This window comes from Quercus robur, chromosome 2 (assembly GCF_932294415.1).
Source record: "Quercus robur chromosome 2, dhQueRobu3.1, whole genome shotgun sequence".
NCBI lineage: Eukaryota > Viridiplantae > Streptophyta > Magnoliopsida > Fagales > Fagaceae > Quercus > Quercus robur.
Genome location: NC_065535.1, coordinates 19,887,478 through 19,907,323, shown reverse-complemented (window position 1 = coordinate 19,907,323; position 19,846 = coordinate 19,887,478). Strand labels below are relative to the sequence as shown.

The 19,846-nt window shown below is 35.4% G+C and overlaps 2 protein-coding genes across 2 annotated transcripts; both read right to left on the bottom strand.

Moving 5' to 3' along the window:
- Positions 1–517: 517 nt before the first annotated feature.
- On the bottom strand, positions 518–8,363 carry LOC126712798 (uncharacterized). Its single transcript, XM_050412265.1, has 6 exons — positions 8,108–8,363; positions 7,965–8,021; positions 7,187–7,340; positions 5,455–5,552; positions 5,209–5,274; positions 518–810 (listed from the first exon to the last, which is right to left on the bottom strand). Exons 1-6 carry the CDS (start codon positions 8,234–8,236, stop codon positions 772–774), a joined length of 543 nt encoding a protein of 180 aa, XP_050268222.1. The 5' UTR covers positions 8,237–8,363; the 3' UTR covers positions 518–771.
- Positions 8,364–9,941: 1,578 nt separating this feature from the next.
- Positions 9,942–17,890, bottom strand: LOC126712797 (thiamine-repressible mitochondrial transport protein THI74-like). Its single transcript, XM_050412264.1, has 8 exons — positions 17,425–17,890; positions 15,290–15,679; positions 13,636–13,850; positions 12,644–12,714; positions 12,412–12,513; positions 11,119–11,236; positions 10,556–10,691; positions 9,942–10,415 (listed from the first exon to the last, which is right to left on the bottom strand). The coding sequence occupies exons 1-8, from the start codon at positions 17,503–17,505 to the stop codon at positions 10,353–10,355; spliced, it is 1,176 nt and encodes a 391-aa protein (XP_050268221.1). The 5' UTR covers positions 17,506–17,890; the 3' UTR covers positions 9,942–10,352.
- Between the last annotated feature and the right edge of the window lie 1,956 nt (positions 17,891–19,846).

Sequence of the window (19,846 nt, the reverse complement as noted above, 5' to 3'; positions counted from 1 at the left end):
GCTGCCAACTTTCTTTATTTTCTCTTGTTCTACTTGATTAGTTGATTTGCAATTTGATTGAAGGAAAGTAAGATAATTCTGGAAGTTATATATAATACACTCCTTTCATGGTTCTTTATAAAAATGAGTACGAAAATCTTAAGGTGTATAAACTAGAAATATACTTCTCTCGTGACTTTATGCATATTGAATAGCACAGAGAAGATAATTTTTAAAGCTTCGAGTCAGCTCCAACTTTGGCTCGCAAACTGTGTGGTTGCCTGATTCACTTTGGCATTAGTATAATCCCTTACCCTAATTTAGCTTGGCGTTAGACCTGAGATGTGCATAGCACTACGCGTAGTAACTAGTCTCATGGTTTTCATTTGTCTTTCAAAATACAATTGAGATCTATATCTAACAGAGAGCCATCTATAGACTATTGCTACCTTCGGCTCTCTGGTTAAGGGTGATTTGTGAAATGCTAAAATGTTTTATTTATGTCTACAAACAATCACAGACCGTTAGTATGAAGCAATGAAGGAACTACATTTTGAATAAAGCACAAATCATGATACCATCAACGTTTGCTTACTACGAAGTATTGGATTAAATATTCCAGCATCATCCACTGACTCACAGTATGTTCCACAAAACCTAGCCACTAGTTTGATAAAATTAAATTAAAAACATCTGGCAAATCGTCCACATGATGGCCATGCGAAATAAGCCAACAGTCAAAAACAATATCAAAGTTTCATCCGTCAAGTCTATTTTAACCAAACATGCACATCAACGTAAAGGAATACCCCCACCAGAATACTCAACTTCCTGAAATCAAAGAAGAAAATGTTAGGATCTTGATAGAGCATTCTGCAGTAGGGCGTGTAAAGAATTCTAGCCAATAATAGAACAAATTTGATGTTTACTGCAACCCAATAGCTAGGATAAATCATCAAGAGCAATAACTGCCACAAAGAAATGCTTTAAGAACCAAGCATCAAACCTGATTTCAAGTCTAACTAACAAAATATCGTACCACAGAACCCAGAGCAGTCATCTCAAAGTGTAGAACATTAACCTCAAAACTATTATTTTGATGGCGTGGAACCTCACCAAGGCCCCAGAACAGTGATCTCAAAGGGTAGAACATTAACCTTAATTTAAAATTTTTTAATTTCTTTATTTTTATTTTGTTTATGGCGTAGAACTTCTCCAAGGCAAGGCTCTTTGGACCCATCCTTGGGGAGTACACCTTGGATACACGACTCCACCCGCTAGAACTGTGTACCAAGCAATCCAAGAGAATTTCTAGTGGGGATACAAACCTAGGATGCCTGGATCTACAACTCATCCCAAGCCTCCCACCGCTCGGTGGCAGCCTGATGGGTTAAATGTTTAAATTTTCTTTTTATAATATGATACAGTAAATTACACACACACACCAAGTGGGTCTTGAACCCACAATCTCACCCAACATCCCATTATTATGAGAGGAGGAAGTACTAACTGAGCTATAGCTCATTGGTAACTTCCATCGCTTCATGTTTTTAACTTTGGGAAAAGCATGTCAATGGCCATTCATGAATTTTTCATGTTTATATTAGTAAGCAAACAATTTCAGTGTGTTCTCATTCTTCTTTGTGAGATAACTAAATTCTTCACCACAACAAAAAAGAGAGGAAATATAAGGAAAGATAGGATTCAAAATGAGGAATTTCACTCAAAGATAGGAGTGACCCATATTGATGAGAATATGAGGAAATGCTGTTGGAGATGGTTTAGTCATGTGAAAATAAAAGCAATTAATGCACTAGTAATGAAGAGATGGTCAATTCAAGTCGAGAGAAAGAAAAAAGGAAGAGAAATGCATAAAATACATTAGTAGAAGATGCAACCCCAATCCTGTGATAAATTATAACCCAACCTCAATCCAGTAATGTTTACATCACATGGCAATAAAAATAACAATTTTTTATTTTTTATTTATAATTGTACAATATTCCAGGAAAACATTCTTAAGGATCCTTATCGTCAAGGTAGACAACCTCTTTCAAAATCTTAAGAAGTTTTATTCACTCCTTTTCTCATCCTCCACCCGTTATGTAGGGTAGGAGAGATGCCATTTAATATAGAGAACATTTTTTAATGCACAATAGTTTTATTTGAAAGCGGAGATAGTTCAAATACACAAATTGTGCATTGAACACTCCTAAGAAATTACAATCTTTTTTTTTTTTGATAAATAACGTAAGAATATTATTAATAATAGAAAAATTGCCAAGCCGAGTACATTGGGGATGTACTATGGGGGCACAAATCAAGAAACAAAAGAACAATGGTCAAGAAAAGTAGAAAAAGGAGAACAAGAAAAATGAGAAAAAACCACACTCCATTCAAAGAGAGTGTGTAAGAAAAAAGACTTAAATCTCCAGCAAAAAACGTTCACAACCCTCAAAGCTTCTAGCATTCCTTTCACACCAAATCAAGCAATGAGGCACTAATTTCCAAACATCAATGTGATGATGTAGCGCAAACTTTCCTTACCAAGCCTCAAACAACTCAAGAACAGTATGAGGCATAACCCATTGAATACCAAACAAGTAGAAAACCAAAGACCACAACTCCTAAGCTATGGAGCAATGAAGTAGAAGATGATCCACCAACTCCCCACACCTCTTACACATATAGCACCAATCAAGCACTATCACTTGTCTTTTACGAAAATTGTTTGTTGTTAAGATCTTACCTAAGGAAGCAGACCAAGAAAAGAAAACTACCCTTGGACGAACCTTCGATTGCCATATCATTCTCCATGGAAAGGAAACAAGAGTAGGAGGGTAGAAGGAGCTATAATAACCTCTAACCTCAAAACCTCTATTCCTTGCAGGCTTCCAACAAACCATATCTAGGCCAAGCCCCCGCACTGTCGAAGAATAGACCAACCCCATAAACCGGTCAAAGGCTTCTTCCTACCAATCTTGTGGTGGATGACAAAATTGCACATTTCAGTGGAAGCTCCCAACAGACAAATCTAAAATTCAAAAGATCTAACCCCTAGATTAGAAAATGCAAGGATACTACCCAAGGTAGTCATCCAATCAAACAAAGATCTTAAAGTAAATTACTTAGGAAATTGATTTGGGCACCCCATCAAAAGTCTCTCTCTCTCTCCCCCCAAATTGCCACAATACGTATAATGATATTACTTTCCATATCTTAGTTAAACTCTGAGATAACTGAACCTCTTGTTGAATAGACAGAATGTTTGAATACAACAAACCAAACAAATTTTCCACATACTCTACTTTCCAATTCAGAAAGTGTCCAGTGAATTGCAGATTCTAATGCCTTGTACCTCTAATATCAATAAGATACATGACTATTGAGGCATCCTTATCCTATGCTAATCTAACCCGATCAGGTCTTTCAAGGGATAGTCAACACAACAAGTCATACCAAAAAATGAACTCAAGAGCCATCTCCAACAACAAACTTAATTAGTTTGAAAAAATTATTCCACCCCCTAATAATTATCAGTAGGCCTACCTTGTGTGAGTCCCTCAAAAAAAAAAAGTCTCCATACTTCATACAAATGACTAAAGATTCTCTTGTCAGTTCCAAACCTCCATAGCCATCAAGCTAGAAGGGTTTTGTTAAAAGTACTCAATTTGCAAATCCAAATCCTCCCTCATTTAAGAGTGAACATGCCTCATTCCAGTTTGCTAGATGGAATTTAGAAACATCACCCATTCCTCCCCACAAAAAATTTCTCTGAAGTTTTCCTATCTGTTTGCAAAATAAATTGGTATTGTAAAGAGTGACATGAAGCATGTAGGAAGGAAAGAAAGTTTACTCTTAATGGGAGTGATCCAATTGCCCTATGAATTCAAAAGGAGATCTCATGATTCCAACTTGGAATACTCAGGTAATAATATTCACATAACTCTTTAGAGCTAGGCACACTTTACCTGACTATTCCTGATAGGTTAATCACTATGCTCTCCCAGTTAACTCCAAAAATTGTCCAATCTAAACTTTAGAAGCAAATAAGAGAGAATTTATTCCACCTATGTATTTTCCTAAAAGCCCTAGACACAAAATCCCCTAAAAAATGACACTTTTTGAAGTCTCCAGGAGACCACAGATTTATCCATGTAACCAAGTAAATCTACCAATCCTCATCAAAGGTGAGAACGGGAAAAGGGTTGGGGATGGGTTAGGCCCAGTATATTTATAGGTGCTAAGTAACCCTTCAAACATGGCTAGCCAATATGTTAAAATTTGGAAAATGAAGCACAATAAATTAGAAAGCAATTAAGAATTTAAGAGTATGTTCAAAGAAGAACAAAGATGTCAATTATGGTATCTGTTCTGTTGGAGTTGGTTTGCTGAAACAAAAAGATAAAGAAAAATGATAAGGGATTGGCAGCAACATGGTTTCTTATGTGAACATTTGGACTGTTTGATGTAGAGTATTTGGAGGGAGAGGAATAATTGGATTTTTGAAGGAATTGAATGATCGATTCAAGAATTGAAGACCTCTTTCTTCTATACTTTGTTTGGGTGGACAAATGTGTCGGGTGTTCTCTCTTTCAATTCTTTGTCTGATTTGTGCTCAATAGATGTAGTTTTTATCCTTCTTAGTTTTGTTTGTCTTCTGCTTCTCTTTGTACACGTCCTGTGTGCTTTGGTTTTTCTTGTACGTGTTTTTTCTACCAATGAAGTTTATTGCCTATCAAATATATATATATATATACATATATATATTTATATTGGACTTATAATGAAGCAGAATGCTGTTCAAAACTGAGGCTGCAGCTAACAAGTTTGGACAAGCAATAGTGGATAGACTACATATAATCCATGTCATTTTCCAGCAAATTATTCTTATGGGATATTATGTCAACAGTCTACAAGGAACTTTTAATGTTACTATTAATGAATGTACAAAAGTCAAAATAAGAAAATTGCAATAGTGATTTAAATCATTTGCCTTTTGGTTTAATATAAACAATGAAAGTATTCTAGTATAATTTAGAGGAATACCAAGCTTAAACTGCAATAGAAGAAAACTAAAAAAAAAGCTAGAGCCACTAGTAGTCTGCTTAAAGTTTTGGCTACTAAAACCATTCAACCCAGCTAGAGAAACATTTCCAGAAAACCCAATTTAAAAAATAATAATAAATAAATTAGCAAATTCAATCATCATGGGAGGAGGAATTTAACCTGTGCGGGAGGTAATGAAGAGACCCAGTCTGATGCATGTGTGGGAAGAAGACCCAAAGTGTTAAGCTGCCAAAACAAAAATAGTAATTAAATAAAGGAATTTAAATACTAAGGAACAAGGAAGCGTGTCAAAGGAACAAGAGAGAGAGAGGAATTGATATAAGCCTTTTTATTTTTTTGAAAATTGAAACAAGGTGATAATGCAATTAAAACAACAAATGATGAAAAATTGAAAGTAGATCTCACCTTCCAAACACCCAGTGCTAAGCCCCCCAAATTGAGGGCAATGAAGAGTAACTTAGGCCCAAGAAGCTCTACTTTACTGTCTTTATAAGGTTCAAAAACTGCAGAACCGAAATTAGAATTACTTGAATGAACTTGGTGATCAAATAGAAGATCTGAGTAGAATATACAAGGAGAAATGCAGGTGGCAAAAATCATGTGAAAACTACAGTAAGCCTAACACGAGTGCCAAAATACAATAAATAAGCCATGTCGATCATGATTGGTTATACAGAAAGGATACTCACATCAACTGGTCAAATTCATTTTTCGATATGTCCACCACTAGGGGTGGATGAACTAATTGACCCAAAGAATAAAGGACAGAAAAGAACAATTTGTATGAGCAGCACTAGATTTCTTTATTAGATTTATTTTCCATACCCCTACAGATAGGAGGATTGGATCCACCTTGCACATGCACGGGGGAGTTCTTTTTGAAAGGGGGAGGGGTGATTCTTTGATTCACTATATGAAAAAAAATGGGGTTTCAAACCTCACTTATCAAAAAAATTGTGGTTTTGAATCTCCAAAAAGGATACGTCCAAGATGTGACACACATAGGACAGTCAATAAGAACAAACTAGTCTGAAGCTATTCATTCTTCCCAGAATATTTTCAGTTGAGTTGCCTTTGAATTATGGCTGGCTGAGATTGCTCACATTTTTTCATTTTTTGGGCCCTATTCAACTCTGGGCTTTGTTTTAGGCCTAGCCAGATTTAGATCAATATCTTCTTTTTTTGGGTGGCTAAATGACAACATTCAAATGCTTAAAGTGTTGAAACTTACAACTCAGGGTAATGGACTAAGGGGTCCAAAACTAGTTCCATACATAGAATGTTAAATTAACCTTCTGTTTTTGGGCTAAGTAGTGAATTTGATTAAGAAAGAGAAACTTGCTCAGGTTCACAGGATATATAAATGTTAAAATTTTCACTATGATATGCAACAAGAAATCTTTAATTCAGATAGCTGTAATCAGTCTGAAGCTAAACAAATGAGTTGGACATGGAATATTCAGAACATGATGACCTGAGCTTCAGCCAAGGTTTTCTTTTTCAGGGCCTGGCTCAAGCTGACCTTGGTCCCTGGCCCAGCTAAGTCTGGTTGGATTGAAATGCCTTGACTAATTTGCAATCAATTCATGGCTAGCAAACATGCCATCACTCTAAAAGGTAAACATGAAAAAAATTCGCTGATGTGTAAATTTTGTGTTAACGAAACGAAACATTTATAATGAATAAGAATGAGGAGGGTAACATTTTTCAAGTTTAAATATCATTATAGCAATATACATTAATGACATGGCTTCCATCCTAGTAATTTCATTTGATCATTTTTTTTTCATACGTATGTTTAATAAATAGTTTGCTTAGCTTCTAACCCAGCTGATAAAAACAAGTATAAGGGGGGAACAAACATAAGAAGGCTTATTACAAATATAGCACAAGGGAGGTAAACAACCTTAAGTGATCCTAATGCCCTGAAGAGTTGTCACAAACCAAGTGCATCATAATAATAAATTATCAAAAAATATGTGAAGTTAGCGGATTTTAAGTTAAGTAATCTTAGATTTTTCTTCCTTTGTAGCCATGGATTCAGGCCATAAAAATTGTTTATGCTTCATGGAGAAGTCAGAATATATAAAAGTTGGAGATATAAAAACAAAATGAGAGGCAATTTGTCTCATCTTACCCTTCCCAACCCCTTGTAAAGCACTAATTGGCTGCCAAAGAGCCGAAAATGTGATACCAATGCTAAACAAATGCACCGTACTTCCAGCCATCCACATCATGAAACCCATCATTAGTAAATTCTTGAAAGGGGCCTGTGCCACTTCCCAAGCTTTCTGTTCAAACACAAACAGATTATGACATTAAGTACCTTCGCTTCTGATCCAGTCCCATTCTAATCAGCAATAAAAATCAATACAAGTTATGTTAAACAGATAGGATGCACGGACATGGTACGGGTACGATAAGGCGACACAAACAATTTTCGAAAAATTATAACATGATACGGTAGATAAGACACCGTTATGACATGGGTATGACATGGGCATGGCACTCCAAATGAAGTGTCCGTGCATCCTAGGGATACAGCCTCATTCACATACCAAGTATTTAATAAATCTAACTCCTGAGTATAACATAATCAAACTCCTAATACTAACAGAATAACAATAATCAATATAGCTTGTCGACAATTCAAACGACTGAAAGAAAATAAAACACCTAAGGATGATCACTTCCATAATATATTTCCTGTAAAACCTCATTACCCCGCAACAACAACTATCACCAAAAACAACTTCAACATAGCCTAATTGAATCCCCTTTCTTCCACATATTTCACAAATTTTAGAAACTCACCTCAATATTATTAGGGGTATTTTGCAACAGTTAATCAAATAAAAATTGTCCTTAATCGTAAAACCAATCGAAAAAAAAGAAAAAGAAAGAAGAAGCAAAACCTGAGATTTCCAGTTGGCTTCAGCATCCTTCTTTTGGCGACTCAACGTTGAATCATCCTATAGAGAATGAATACATATATATTTATATGTGAATTTTGATCCAATTAGAGAGAGAGAGAGAGAGAGAGAGAGAGAGAGGGAACCTGATCTTGGGAGGCGCGAGAGAAGCCAGGAGGGTCAGGGATGTCGCGAGAAGAAGGAGATGCAGAATTGTCAGTGAAGTCAACGCCCCATCTTCTACCTCCTACCATTACTCCCTTTCCCTTCTCCATCTTTCCTTCCTTCTCAAATCGAGATTTGATCTCTCTCTCTCGCTACTGCCTCTTTGTGCTTCTTCTAACTCACTCAACTGCTCGCCTTTGGTTACTCCTTTTTTTTTGTGTGTGATTTTTCGTTTTGTTATTTTCAGCTGTTGGGTTGTGGGCCTCGTGGTTTATACAACATTTACATGGGCCCAATCAATCTGACCTGATGTAATGAGCTGGGCCTGTTATTTTCTTGATCAGACTTCCTAACTTTGGAGTTCCTCCATTTTGGTTGAAGTCTAGAGATGGAAAAAAAAAATATTCCGACCTGTCTGATTTGCCATGTCCTGCTTTGGAGCAATGTTATGGCTATGTAATTGCACACAACTTTAGTAATAACAACTTATCATAAGGCAAGTTGTGATTTTTGAATGAGTGATGGGATCACCACTTCTATTATTCACAACTCGCCACATGGTAAGTTGTGATCAAAGTTATGTACAATTATGTGGTCCTAGTATTTTCCTTAGCTTTGTCCCATGTAAATTTTTTCCCTCCCTTGTGATGAGTTAGGAACAAGTTTTGCTCACCCAAATGTATATATGCATATTTTATTTATTATAAATTTAATATATTTATAAATATAATTTAATTTTTTTTATAGATGCTAATTATAATCTATTTTTTTTATACGTATATTTTATTGTCACTTTTAAAATAATTTTTCATCTTCTCTTAGAACTTTCACGATTATCATTTCCCTTTTATGTTTCATATTTATCTTATCGAGTTATAGTAAAACAATTCCAAATATCCCTTATTAATTAGCTTGAATTTAAAAAGTGATTCATGACAAAGTTGCATAAAAGAAAAAGAAATAAGAGACGTGGGTATGACCGAAGTATAAAGTCACGCATCTCTAAAAACAAAAACAAAAAATACAATCGGCTGGTGGGCCCTATATATTTTCTTTAAGTTGGAGCAGGCTGAAAACCAACCAAGCTCATCCCCTGTTCAACCATGGTAGAGACCAAAGATTACTTGTAGGTCAGCCGTCCTTTTTGTTGTTTATGTTTTGCCTGTCTGATTTGGATTTTTGTTCCTTGTTTTCCGTTGTGGTTTCCTCTAGCCGCAATGAAAATGATATAACTTAACAAAAGAATTAGTCCAAATTTACGTCATTGAGATCTTTATTATAATGAATCCACTGAATGTTATTGAAAGTTATATAATAAACTAACTTTCGATTAATCTTAAGATTATAATAGTATTTTAATTCTTTTTGTTCATAATTATTCGATAGTTGAGGGAAGAGAGGATTTAAATTTAGATATTTCAATTGAAAATATCAAAAAGTGTCGATCAATAGAGTTACGAGGAATTTGGCATAAGTTTAATTGATAATAGTATAATTGACCCGTATATGCATAAGTTTAAGTTAGTTATTCACAGTGGATCTTATCAGTTATTACTCAAATTATATGCTAAGGTCCTACAATATATTTAGGGTTTTTGTGTGTGTGTGTGTGTGAAGGAGACAATATATGGTTGGCATGCATGAGAACCTTGCCAACAATCCTTTGTTATAATTGATTTTTGAACACATCAATAAGGCTTTGTTGGGAAGCAAGGATAGAAAGTGATTCTTAATCCCCATCATTTTTCTGTTTAATAGAAAAGATGAAAATTGGTATAGTGGGCCACTAATATTGGATGAAGTAAATCAAGTACACAGAAAGAAAGTTACTCCTGTCTTTATAGATCACAATGCTTTTTTCTTTCTGGTAAGACAAATCATAGTGCTTGGGGAACATTTTCTTTGAGTAACAGTGATGTTACTACTCAACAGGCCTGAATAGTGGGCTTGGAAAATTCCAGCATCCTCACCAGGTCTGAGTCTCAGAAAGGGCAGTAGTGGGATTCTACTATAAGCCCATACAATCAGAAAATAAAAGAACAAAGGCAAAGAATTAAGCACAACATCTATCATAGCAACATGCTACTCTGATTACCTAATGGTCACACTCACAAAAATAGGTAAGACTGTCAATGTGCATATTTCTATCTTAGGTGAACAACAGTCTGTATCGTGTACATTATGTCTATGTTAACCGTCTGCTCCTCCAAAATTTATATGTGGTTGCTATGACTCTTTCTTGCATGAAAACTTGTCTGAAAGGTTTGCTAATATAAATCCTGCAAATACCTGAATCCAGTTGAACTAGTTAAATGAACTTTCTACTCTGGTAAGGTTGAAGTAAATCATTGGATTTTATGCTGAGAAGCTGGGCTTCAAAGGCAGCAATGACTTTCCAAATGGCCTGTGAGTGAGAGAGAGAGAGATACCTGAATGCACCCAAGGATGTAGACTACAGAGTAGTGACGGCCATGTAATACCACATCAGCTACCATCGCGAGCGGAATTGTCAAGGACATGCCTAGTGTTGCAACTAATGGAGTTGTCCAAACAACAGAAAGGGCCCTGAAATGTTTTACTAGAAGAATCAGATTGCAATTACATCAACATGAAGAAAGTACTAGTATGACTGCCGAAGTGCTGATAGGCTGTTTGGACGCCATAAAAGAAATGAAATCAAACCAATCCTTGTGCATCAAATTGAAAAGGCGGTGCTGGAGCCTAAACAACTATTCTTAAAATTTGATTACAAAAGGTACAGTTTTAATCATCAGTGGTTTAGCTAGCAGTAAATCCAAAAATATTCTTCACAAAATATTTGAAAAAATAAAAATCCAATAATATGCAATTATTACTATGTTTTCTTCCTTATGCTAATGGGTGGAGGTTGACTTCATTGTGAATTAGTATGAAAGATCAAAATATAACATTCTTATGTTTTAGTGTTGTCCAATCAAAACCCAAAGTAAATGGAGGTGGCTCTACTACTTACCAAAAGTAATCTGACAGAACACTTCCCAGAAAGCCATTTAACAGCACAACTTCCTCAACAGACGCTGAATGTGGAAATTTAAATGGAGGTTCAATCCCCACAGCAGTGAGTGGCCACACTGCATGAAATATCATTGCTGTGAAAATCCAGCTATAGGAAACTGGTACATTAGAGCTATTTTGTTATGAGATTATCACAGCATTCTCAACAAGATTGTTTAGTTGATTTGAGGTAATATAATTGAAGCATGAAACTGTGACACAGCAGAACAGCTTAACTAACAACAACTACTTCATTAGGGGCGAGGTCCCTTGAAATCCTAATTATGTGAACTCAATAATAAATCGTTGTAGCCAATTCAACTTGCAGTATCTTTCACACAAACAAAGCTCTTCTCTCATCTGTATAGAATTAGATAGAATAACATTTCTTAGCAATGGACCACTCAAAACACTTCTTCTGGGAGGTCATCCTTTGACCTGTTTAGTGAAATTCTAGCTATCCCCTTAAATTGTAATACCATGGATATCGATCTTTGAGCTTTCATTTAAAACACTAGCAAAAATTCTATCACCTCATTATTTATCAAGATTCAACAATGCCTATTAGACCCCAGTTATCCGTAGAGCTCATCTAAATCAAGGTTGATGAATGAGGAGGTGACACAGTCCACAGGAAAAGAGAAGAAAGATGGTGGGCAGAAAACAAACCACCACCTCTGTAATAAGATGGTATGACACCCATGAAAGCTTTCACATAGATTTCGAAAAGAAAAAAACTGTAAAGAATTGTGCTTCTCTTGCTCCAAACACACTGTATGGTGTCAATTGAGGCACATTTCCAAGCTAGACTCCTGTCCAGCCTTCAAACTTAGTTATTGTCAGAGTGACATAGACAAACCAATTTCCAAATTCTTGTAAGGAAGCAATGGATTCAAACAAGAAGGGCAGCATCTAGATTGACCTGACCAAATTATGAGTTTCAGAAACTTCAGTTTATATGCTTTTGCTCAACTATCTGAATTTTCATCTAGAAGCATCTTGAGATATAAAGCATTGCGAGTCCTGAAACTCATGATAGATGACCAAACCAATGGTGGTTCAGTTGTCTGAAACTATCACTGCCATTTTATCAAATAATCTTGATATTGTCAAAGATTTCGGAAAGTTTATCCTAAAAAACCACAACAAACAACTGCTATACCCTAATTCCAGTTCAAGTATTTTTAAATCTTACTCCTACAAATTTGTAGTGATAAAGACAATACATCAAAAAAATTAATAGTTCAATTACCAAGCCACCAAAGACCAAGGAGAGAGAAGAGACCAATGTATCCAAAAAACTTTTGCATATCAACCTTGTCCCCTTCTGATCCAGAAGATTTCTTCAGCAGCACTGTACTAAGTACACCAGTAATTTAACAATTACACAGGGGACTTAAAAAAAACAATTTCAAATTCATATCACCACTTCAATTATTAAATCCAAAAAAGAAAAAGAAAAAAACGGTTTTGTTATGTTTTACCTGTAAATAAGCCATATGATACCGCCGAGAGAAGACCAAAAGCGTCCCCTGTGATAGAGTGCTTTCTAGGCCTAAGCAACAAATACATGGTTCAAATTTCAGATAAATATTAATACTAGTATCTCAAACAAATTCAAGTGAAAGTAAATATCTCTGCACATAAGGTGAAAAAACTGAATGAAATTTACAAAATATAATAGGCTTTGTTAGCTGTAGTAGGAATAAAGATGTAGTTCTTGATCCATAATCACATTGACGTAATTGCCAATCTAGTCTACAGCCAAGATAAACAATATCTTGATTCTAGGTGGAACATAAGCTCCCCTCTTATTTTTTATTTTTAAATGCAGAATGCAACAGAATAAAATCTGTTTAATGATGAAAATTAGCTCTCTCTTTTTTTCTTAATGATTATTTTTTTTCATTAAAACATGATTGCCAAAAGACCGAGATAGACTCTTTTTGCTGACTTTATTTCCTACATAAACCCTGTGATTGTCAGCAACTTGCAAAAAACACATGCTATCAATCAGCCAACCTATTAAGTATTAAAAATATTGGAGTTAAAACGTATTATTGAGATATAGCAACATGTCTTTTGACCATGAGCAGTCTAAATTTATACTATCAGAATACTTAATAATGTACAGAATCGGGGTAGGAAGAAAAAATCTTCTGTTGGAGTGGCTGCCCCCCCCCCCCCCCCCCCCTTCCCCCTCTTTTTCCCCAAAAAAAGGAGAAAAAATAAGAAGCAAGGTTTTCAACTGTAAAAATTAATGCAGATAACATCTCTATAATGCTTATGGATGCAATCTAAATCTATAATACCATCAAAATTACACAGTAAAAATGAAATAGAATAACGTTATGCACCCCACACAAACAGATAACTAAAAGTGGTATGACATTATCATATAGGAACTGGGTTGGCAGAAATGTAGAAAACGCTTTATAGAAGCCTTCTACTGCTAAGAAAGCAGTGATAAACTCACTCAGAGATGCTTTGCAGTTCAGTAGGTATCCAAGTGTTTCCAAATGTGGTCATGGCAACACCAGCCATGCAGATAAAAACAGCAACAACCTTTGTGATATTTACCGACTCTTGGCCAAGAAGAGCTCCAAAGAAAAGTGTAAAGAGCCCAGATGTAGAAGTCAGGACAGTTGTACTTGCTACACTAGTATTCGCCAGTGCAGAGTTCGATAAATACTGCATGACATCAAAACAAATGTAACACTAATTACATTGCTTAAGAAATAGATATTGATAACTGGCATATCATGAAAAAATCCATAAAACCAACATTGAGGATAGACACATGTCAAAATGAATAAGAATTTATTACATGCGTAACAGTTTGCAATGTTAAACTAGTCCTACTCCTAATGAAATTTACAGACTATTACCTAATGGATGCATTTACTTTTTAAAAAATAAAAAAGTAATATAAGCCTCAAATCCAAAATATCATGGTACACTTTGACCAATTGTTAACACATTGTTTGAGAATAAGTCCTCAAAATCATACGGGCCATGTTGATTTAGCAGATATGACAACCTCCTAAGTCAACAGAAGTACAATGAGATGTTATTGGCTTAGTAGATTTTTTATAAAGTCAAAGTTGTATTGAATGATCCACATCACCAGATCATCATCAAAATATGTTTTTCAGCTACCACATTTACAACTTACGTGATATTGATCATGAATTTTGAGGTTCTCTGGGGCTATAGAATCACTGAATTTTTCAAGATCTTTAACTATTTTCACAGGATCCATTAAGCTTGTAAAGGTGCTTTTTAAAGGTGAGATCATTGTATTGAGGGACATTAATGAGTTTATTGACTTTGATGTATGGACTGCAAAAGTGATTAGAGGTTTAGATTATGTTGGTTTAATTTTCTAGTTAATGATCATCAACAATAATTCACTATCTTTGTTTCAATCTCCTTAATTTTCTCTAGGATTCATTACCTATGACTGCCCGTCCGGTATCAAGTACAAATGGAGAATACAATAATCTCAGAATTTAAAAATGAAATGCAAAGAATGAAGATGTAGGAAATAGAAACCTTTTTTTTTTTGGGAAACTTGTGATATGAATGAAAATAAGAGAGTATAAGGATTTTTTTTGGGATAATTCAATAGTTATAACTAGTGGGACGGGAGATTTGAACCCTATTTCTCCTTATAAAGGAAACCTGATAATGCTACTGCGTTACAAGGCTCTTGGTGAGAGCATAAGGAAATGATTTAGCCTGTATGTGACATTTTACAACTTATCTCAATAAATTGACAGAAGTTTCTAGTTATGTTCTCCCCTAGTTGATAAATCTCATAACCATGTATTCTTAAAATTTAAATGTTTTCCCCCATTAAATGATGAGTTGTTCATTGCCTTGCCCTTTGCTGCCTTTTCTAATTTTCAATCAAATCCTGCAGGCATACAATTGTTTAAGTCAAGAAACATTCTTGCAACATTAAGCATTGACCAGATTATGCTGCTGTTTTTGGATGTCTGTACTACTAATCCACTCAGACATTTTCAGCCAACCAAATAATTTAATTTTGCCACACAATGCAAATTTGAAGAGAAGTACAAAAGGTCATACACAAAGAACAGAAGATATCAAAATGAACATGTTACCTCTGTTGCAAACCATATTGGAGTAAGATATAAACCACACTTGGCAATATCCCATGAACTAAGTTCACAACTTTGTTCAAGCAACTGAGACTCATCTTCCTCATTCTTCGCGATCAAAGGCCACCCCTCTTCCCTTTCACTAAGATTCTTGTCAGTAATTAGGCCGTTTTCCGTTTCTGGTCCATGGTGCATTTCATTAATTCTAAGAGGGGTATTAAGTCCAGTTGAAGTGCTTATAACATTCGAGTCAACACAAAGGTCCTTATATAAATATGCATTCATTAAGCTGCAGATCCAATCTTTAAGAGCTGCAATTGGTAGATAGACCACCATAAGAGACACCCCCAAATAAGTGATTGCAAATGGCTGCTTATAGTCTGTGAAAATTCTCTGCAGCAAATAAGTAGTGTAAGTTTAAAAGATCCTTCAAAAATAAACTTGACTTCTGATAACACCAGCTTTTGCTGTATAATTTGTGCATTATACAAGATTGAGGCTGCTCAAAACCAAACATTGTTCACAAAAGAACAAAAACTTTCTGTAGTATCTGTGTTATACAAGATGCAGTGTTGCTCAAAATCAAGCATTTTTCACAAATGAAAACAAATTTCTAGACAATGTTATATAGAACAATAAGAAAGAAGAATATATATATACATAAAGTGATGCAAGAAACAAATTAGGTGATATGCTTTTAAACAATTACTCGATGGGTGCATCTGTTCCTAAAGCCTTAGGATATGATTACCCAAGAAGGTGTTGTAGTAATAAGAAAAATATGGAGACAATGTATTACCAAAAAGGGTCAATTACACCCACTCAACCACATGGCATGTTTAAATGGGCGCACATCAAAGGGCCTAGCAAAGACTCATTACACTTACTCTTAACCTTAGTATCCCGGACATTGGACCAGCCTCAGAGCAAAGCTTTTTCAGGCACACTAAATGCTGACAACTGTCAGTTGTGCCCAAGCACATAGTTAACTTAAAAAAGTGGGGACAACTGACCTCTACTTGATTAATATGCAAAGCACAATCTTAATTTGTAGAGATCAGTAGGGAAGTCTACATGTCAGAGTCTTGAATGGAATTGAAAAGCAACAAACACTTCATCGCCAACCCAAAATTCTTCAAAATTCTTTGTCCATTGAGAATGGCATTATGTTAGTATCACCCAAAGAATCAGAGGATGCCAATTTGAATCTGTCATGGGTGTTGGAACAATGAGAGAGCTATGGGGAAGATGGGGGCTAATATTTAGCAGAGAAGTTTTCATTTTTCAACAATTTAACTGAATATCTATCAAACCTTTTCCAGATGTGAGGCAACTAACTATTTATCTAGAATTTTAAGTATATGCAAATATAAAAGCATATGAACTAGTTCAAGTTATTCACATCAACAGTAAACGTGGAAAAGAAAAGGTAACATAATCAAGGAATAAACCATATGTAAAGTCCCAAGAAAAGTCTCAACTGAGTATTATACAAATATTTTGGCCATTTGGCTTAGTTGAAGAGCGATTGCCAACATTTGGGAACAAAAAAAAAAAACTTCAATCGGATTCGACTTTACATACTGGATCCCAGGATCAAACTAGCAGATAAGGATAAGTTACAAAGCTAAGGGATACTTGCAAATTGTCATGTAATACTAATAAGCACATTGACTTAAAACTTCAATTTACATTGTGTGCAAACAATTTTGAATATCAGAGACACCAGATTAGTAAATTTTATTAAATTACCGTTAACAAAAATATTTCCCTCCCAATTAAAAAGGCTTATATAACCACGTATACCAACCAATCCTACCAAACAAAAGTAATTTCTTGTATTTATCAAAACCAAATATTCAGATTAATCAACACGTATGGATAAATATAAGAACAGAACAAAAGAAAGAACATTTAAACTAGTTTTACCTAGTATTGTTAATAGCAATAAAAAAAAAATTAACAATTCAGACTCTTCTTTTCTTCAACTACCTTATCTTAGCAACCTAACCGGCTAACAGTAATAGAACAAAGTTATGAGAAAAAGCATAACAAACTAACAAACCCCATTATGCGAAAGAAAGAATCCAAACAGAAATGAAACAAAAAGAGAGATACTACAAAGTATAAGCCCAAACCTGAGTAACTTCTGCAGAGGCAACCCATATGAACACAATTATGCCAATCAACCCCAACCCTGCATTGTATTTCCAGCCCATTACTCCAAACACCAAAAAAGTCTCTTTTGCTTTACAACCTAACCCGAAATGTAAGCCGGGTAGGCTCAAGTTTTGCTATAAAATCAGCATTTTCTCTGGAAAACTCTGGAGCATTAAAGCAAATTGTTTAGTTAATTTGTGTACGTATTGTATTTATGGCCATGAAATTAGCCGAGGTTGTGGAATCCAACGTTTGGAAGTTGACATTTGTGGCAACATTTTTAGTAAAGTTACGAAATAATTAGTGTCAATTGTCAAACGGCTGGGACAGACTTTGCTTTGAAGTCTTTCAAGTTTCAGTTTTTTTTTTGCTTGCTTCTCTTCAGTGTACTGTAGGCAATAAAAGCTTTGTGAGACTGACAAGTGGAAGTGGTGCTCGTGGATTAAACTATTAATAAAGAAGGTCGTTGCAGTATCAAGTATGAGATTTTTTCTTTTGGCCGGATGTTGTGATACACTGGTGCTATTGCTGTAAGATAAGGTGCTACGCATGTGATATTCATTCGGTTGTTGTTTTCCCTTTTGACTTCGATTGACTGATTGTTGTACTCAGTTGCTGTAGTCGGCAGAGCAGTGTAGTCGGCAGAGCAACGTTAGGAGTTTGAACACAAAAACTTAACACAATTTATACCACAATTAGGTGTGGTAATTTTTATCCATATCTATGAACCCATCTATTATTTACATAATTTAGATAAGTTTTAACCCAATTCATTTGAATATTTGGAGATATTTTGGTCATTTTAGAGATTTTGGAGATATTTTGGTTATTTTAGTAGTTTTTGAGCATATTTAGTAATTTTAGAAATATTTGAGGTATTTTGGTTATTTTAGAGGTTTCATAAGTATTTTGCTCATTTTAAAGATTTTAGGGATAATTTTGAATGTCTAAGGATATATTGGTAATTTTGGAAGTATAGGGGTATTTGCATCATTTTAGGTATTTAAGGTTATTTTGGAGGTTAAGAGAGTATTCAAGTAGTTTTAGAGGTATTTGGGTCATATTGGGTTAAATAAGTAGGTTACTAATTAAATGGGTTGGGTTAGTAATGGATAATGAATTTATATATAAACGGGTCATAAATAAATAAATGGATAATTACACACCCAACTCATTTATGACCCAACCCGCTCATTTGCCACCCCCTAACCACAATTAGCGACAATCGAGTAGTAAGTGGTGGAGGTGTGAACTCATATAAACACACTACTCATAACTCACCATATGACAGTTACGGATCGAGACAAAAATTGTATAAATTTTTGTGATCCTTGCATGTTTTTTAGTGGGCCATAGTGATTTTGGCAACCTTAAGTTGTTAAGACCATATTTTGTCCTCTTAACTATTAATTTTGAATTGCTAAAGACTTGGCAAATTTGAATCTGGACCTTGATAACTTGATTGAACTCGAATGAAAAAAAATATAGGGTATGGAAAATGGGCCATAGAAATAGCTACATGTTTTTGTCTAATAAGTTGTGTACTCAAACTCAAACTCGAACCCGAACTTAACTTGCTTATTAAGCTTTTATTATAAAATTTAAAACTTAATTGTTTTTATTGACTCATTTTTAATGTATGTTTGTGTGTAATAAAGTCATATTAAATCTTCTACATTGTAGATGAGAATAACGACATTACTTATCAACTTTACAGTTAATTATCAAATATAAATGTTTTCCGTGTCTAATCTAGTAACATGTTTCTTTTTTGGAAATAAAATATAGAAATCCAGTAACATGTTTTCGTAGAATAAGTTTTGGCGAAAATGGCCAACTGGCCTTAAAATCGTAACTATCTAGTTAGTAGGCGCTGTTTAGAAACATATTTTGTTTATAGCATCTCGAGTCTCAAAGACTCGATTTTGGGCTTCAAAATCGAGTCTTTGAGGCTCGATTTGTATGCTTAGACCAGCTCTGATCTGGCACTTTGTCCACATGGGTGTCCACCTGGAAATCGAGTCTCTAAGACTCGATTTCTAAGCCCTATATATAACACTCAGACCAAACCAAACACCAGAGCATCAGAGGAAAAACCCAGAGAAAAAAAAAGAAAAAAAAAAGAAAAGAAAACCAGAAACAGAGAGGGAGAGAAGATCGAGATTGGAGACCCAGCGCGCGCGGCATGACCAGAAACTGACCAGCGACCCAGGCGGCCTGGGGCTCGCGCCGGCCAGTGTCGAGCGCGGCCAGGGGCTCGCGCGAGCCTAGGTCGCGCGCTGCCAGGGGCTCGCGCGAGCCTGGGTCGCACGCGGCCTGGGGCTCGCGCGAGCCTGGGTCGCGCGCGGCCTGGGGCTCGCGCGAGCCTGGGTCGCGCGCGGCCTGGGGCTCGCGCGAGCC

Bases quoted from the DNA above. Each gene is read 5' to 3' on its own strand.
- LOC126712798 (XM_050412265.1), bottom strand. From the start codon at position 8,236: ATGGAGAAGGGAAAGGGAGTAATGGTAGGAGGTAGAAGATGGGGCGTT. The intron at 8,022-8,107 runs GTTCCCTCTCTC...CATTCTCTATAG, and splicing joins CTCGCGCCTCCCAAGATCAG to GATGATTCAACGTTGAGTCG. The intron at 5,553-7,186 runs GTAAGATGAGAC...TCGGTTCTGCAG, and splicing joins TTTACAAGGGGTTGGGAAGG to TTTTTGAACCTTATAAAGAC.
- LOC126712797 (XM_050412264.1), bottom strand. From the start codon at position 17,505: ATGGGCTGGAAATACAATGCAGGGTTGGGGTTGATTGGCATAATTGTG. The intron at 15,680-17,424 runs GTTTGGGCTTAT...TATTTGCTGCAG, and splicing joins CCTCTGCAGAAGTTACTCAG to AGAATTTTCACAGACTATAA. The intron at 10,692-11,118 runs GTAAGTAGTAGA...AAAACATTTCAG, and splicing joins GTTCTGTCAGATTACTTTTG to GGCCCTTTCTGTTGTTTGGA.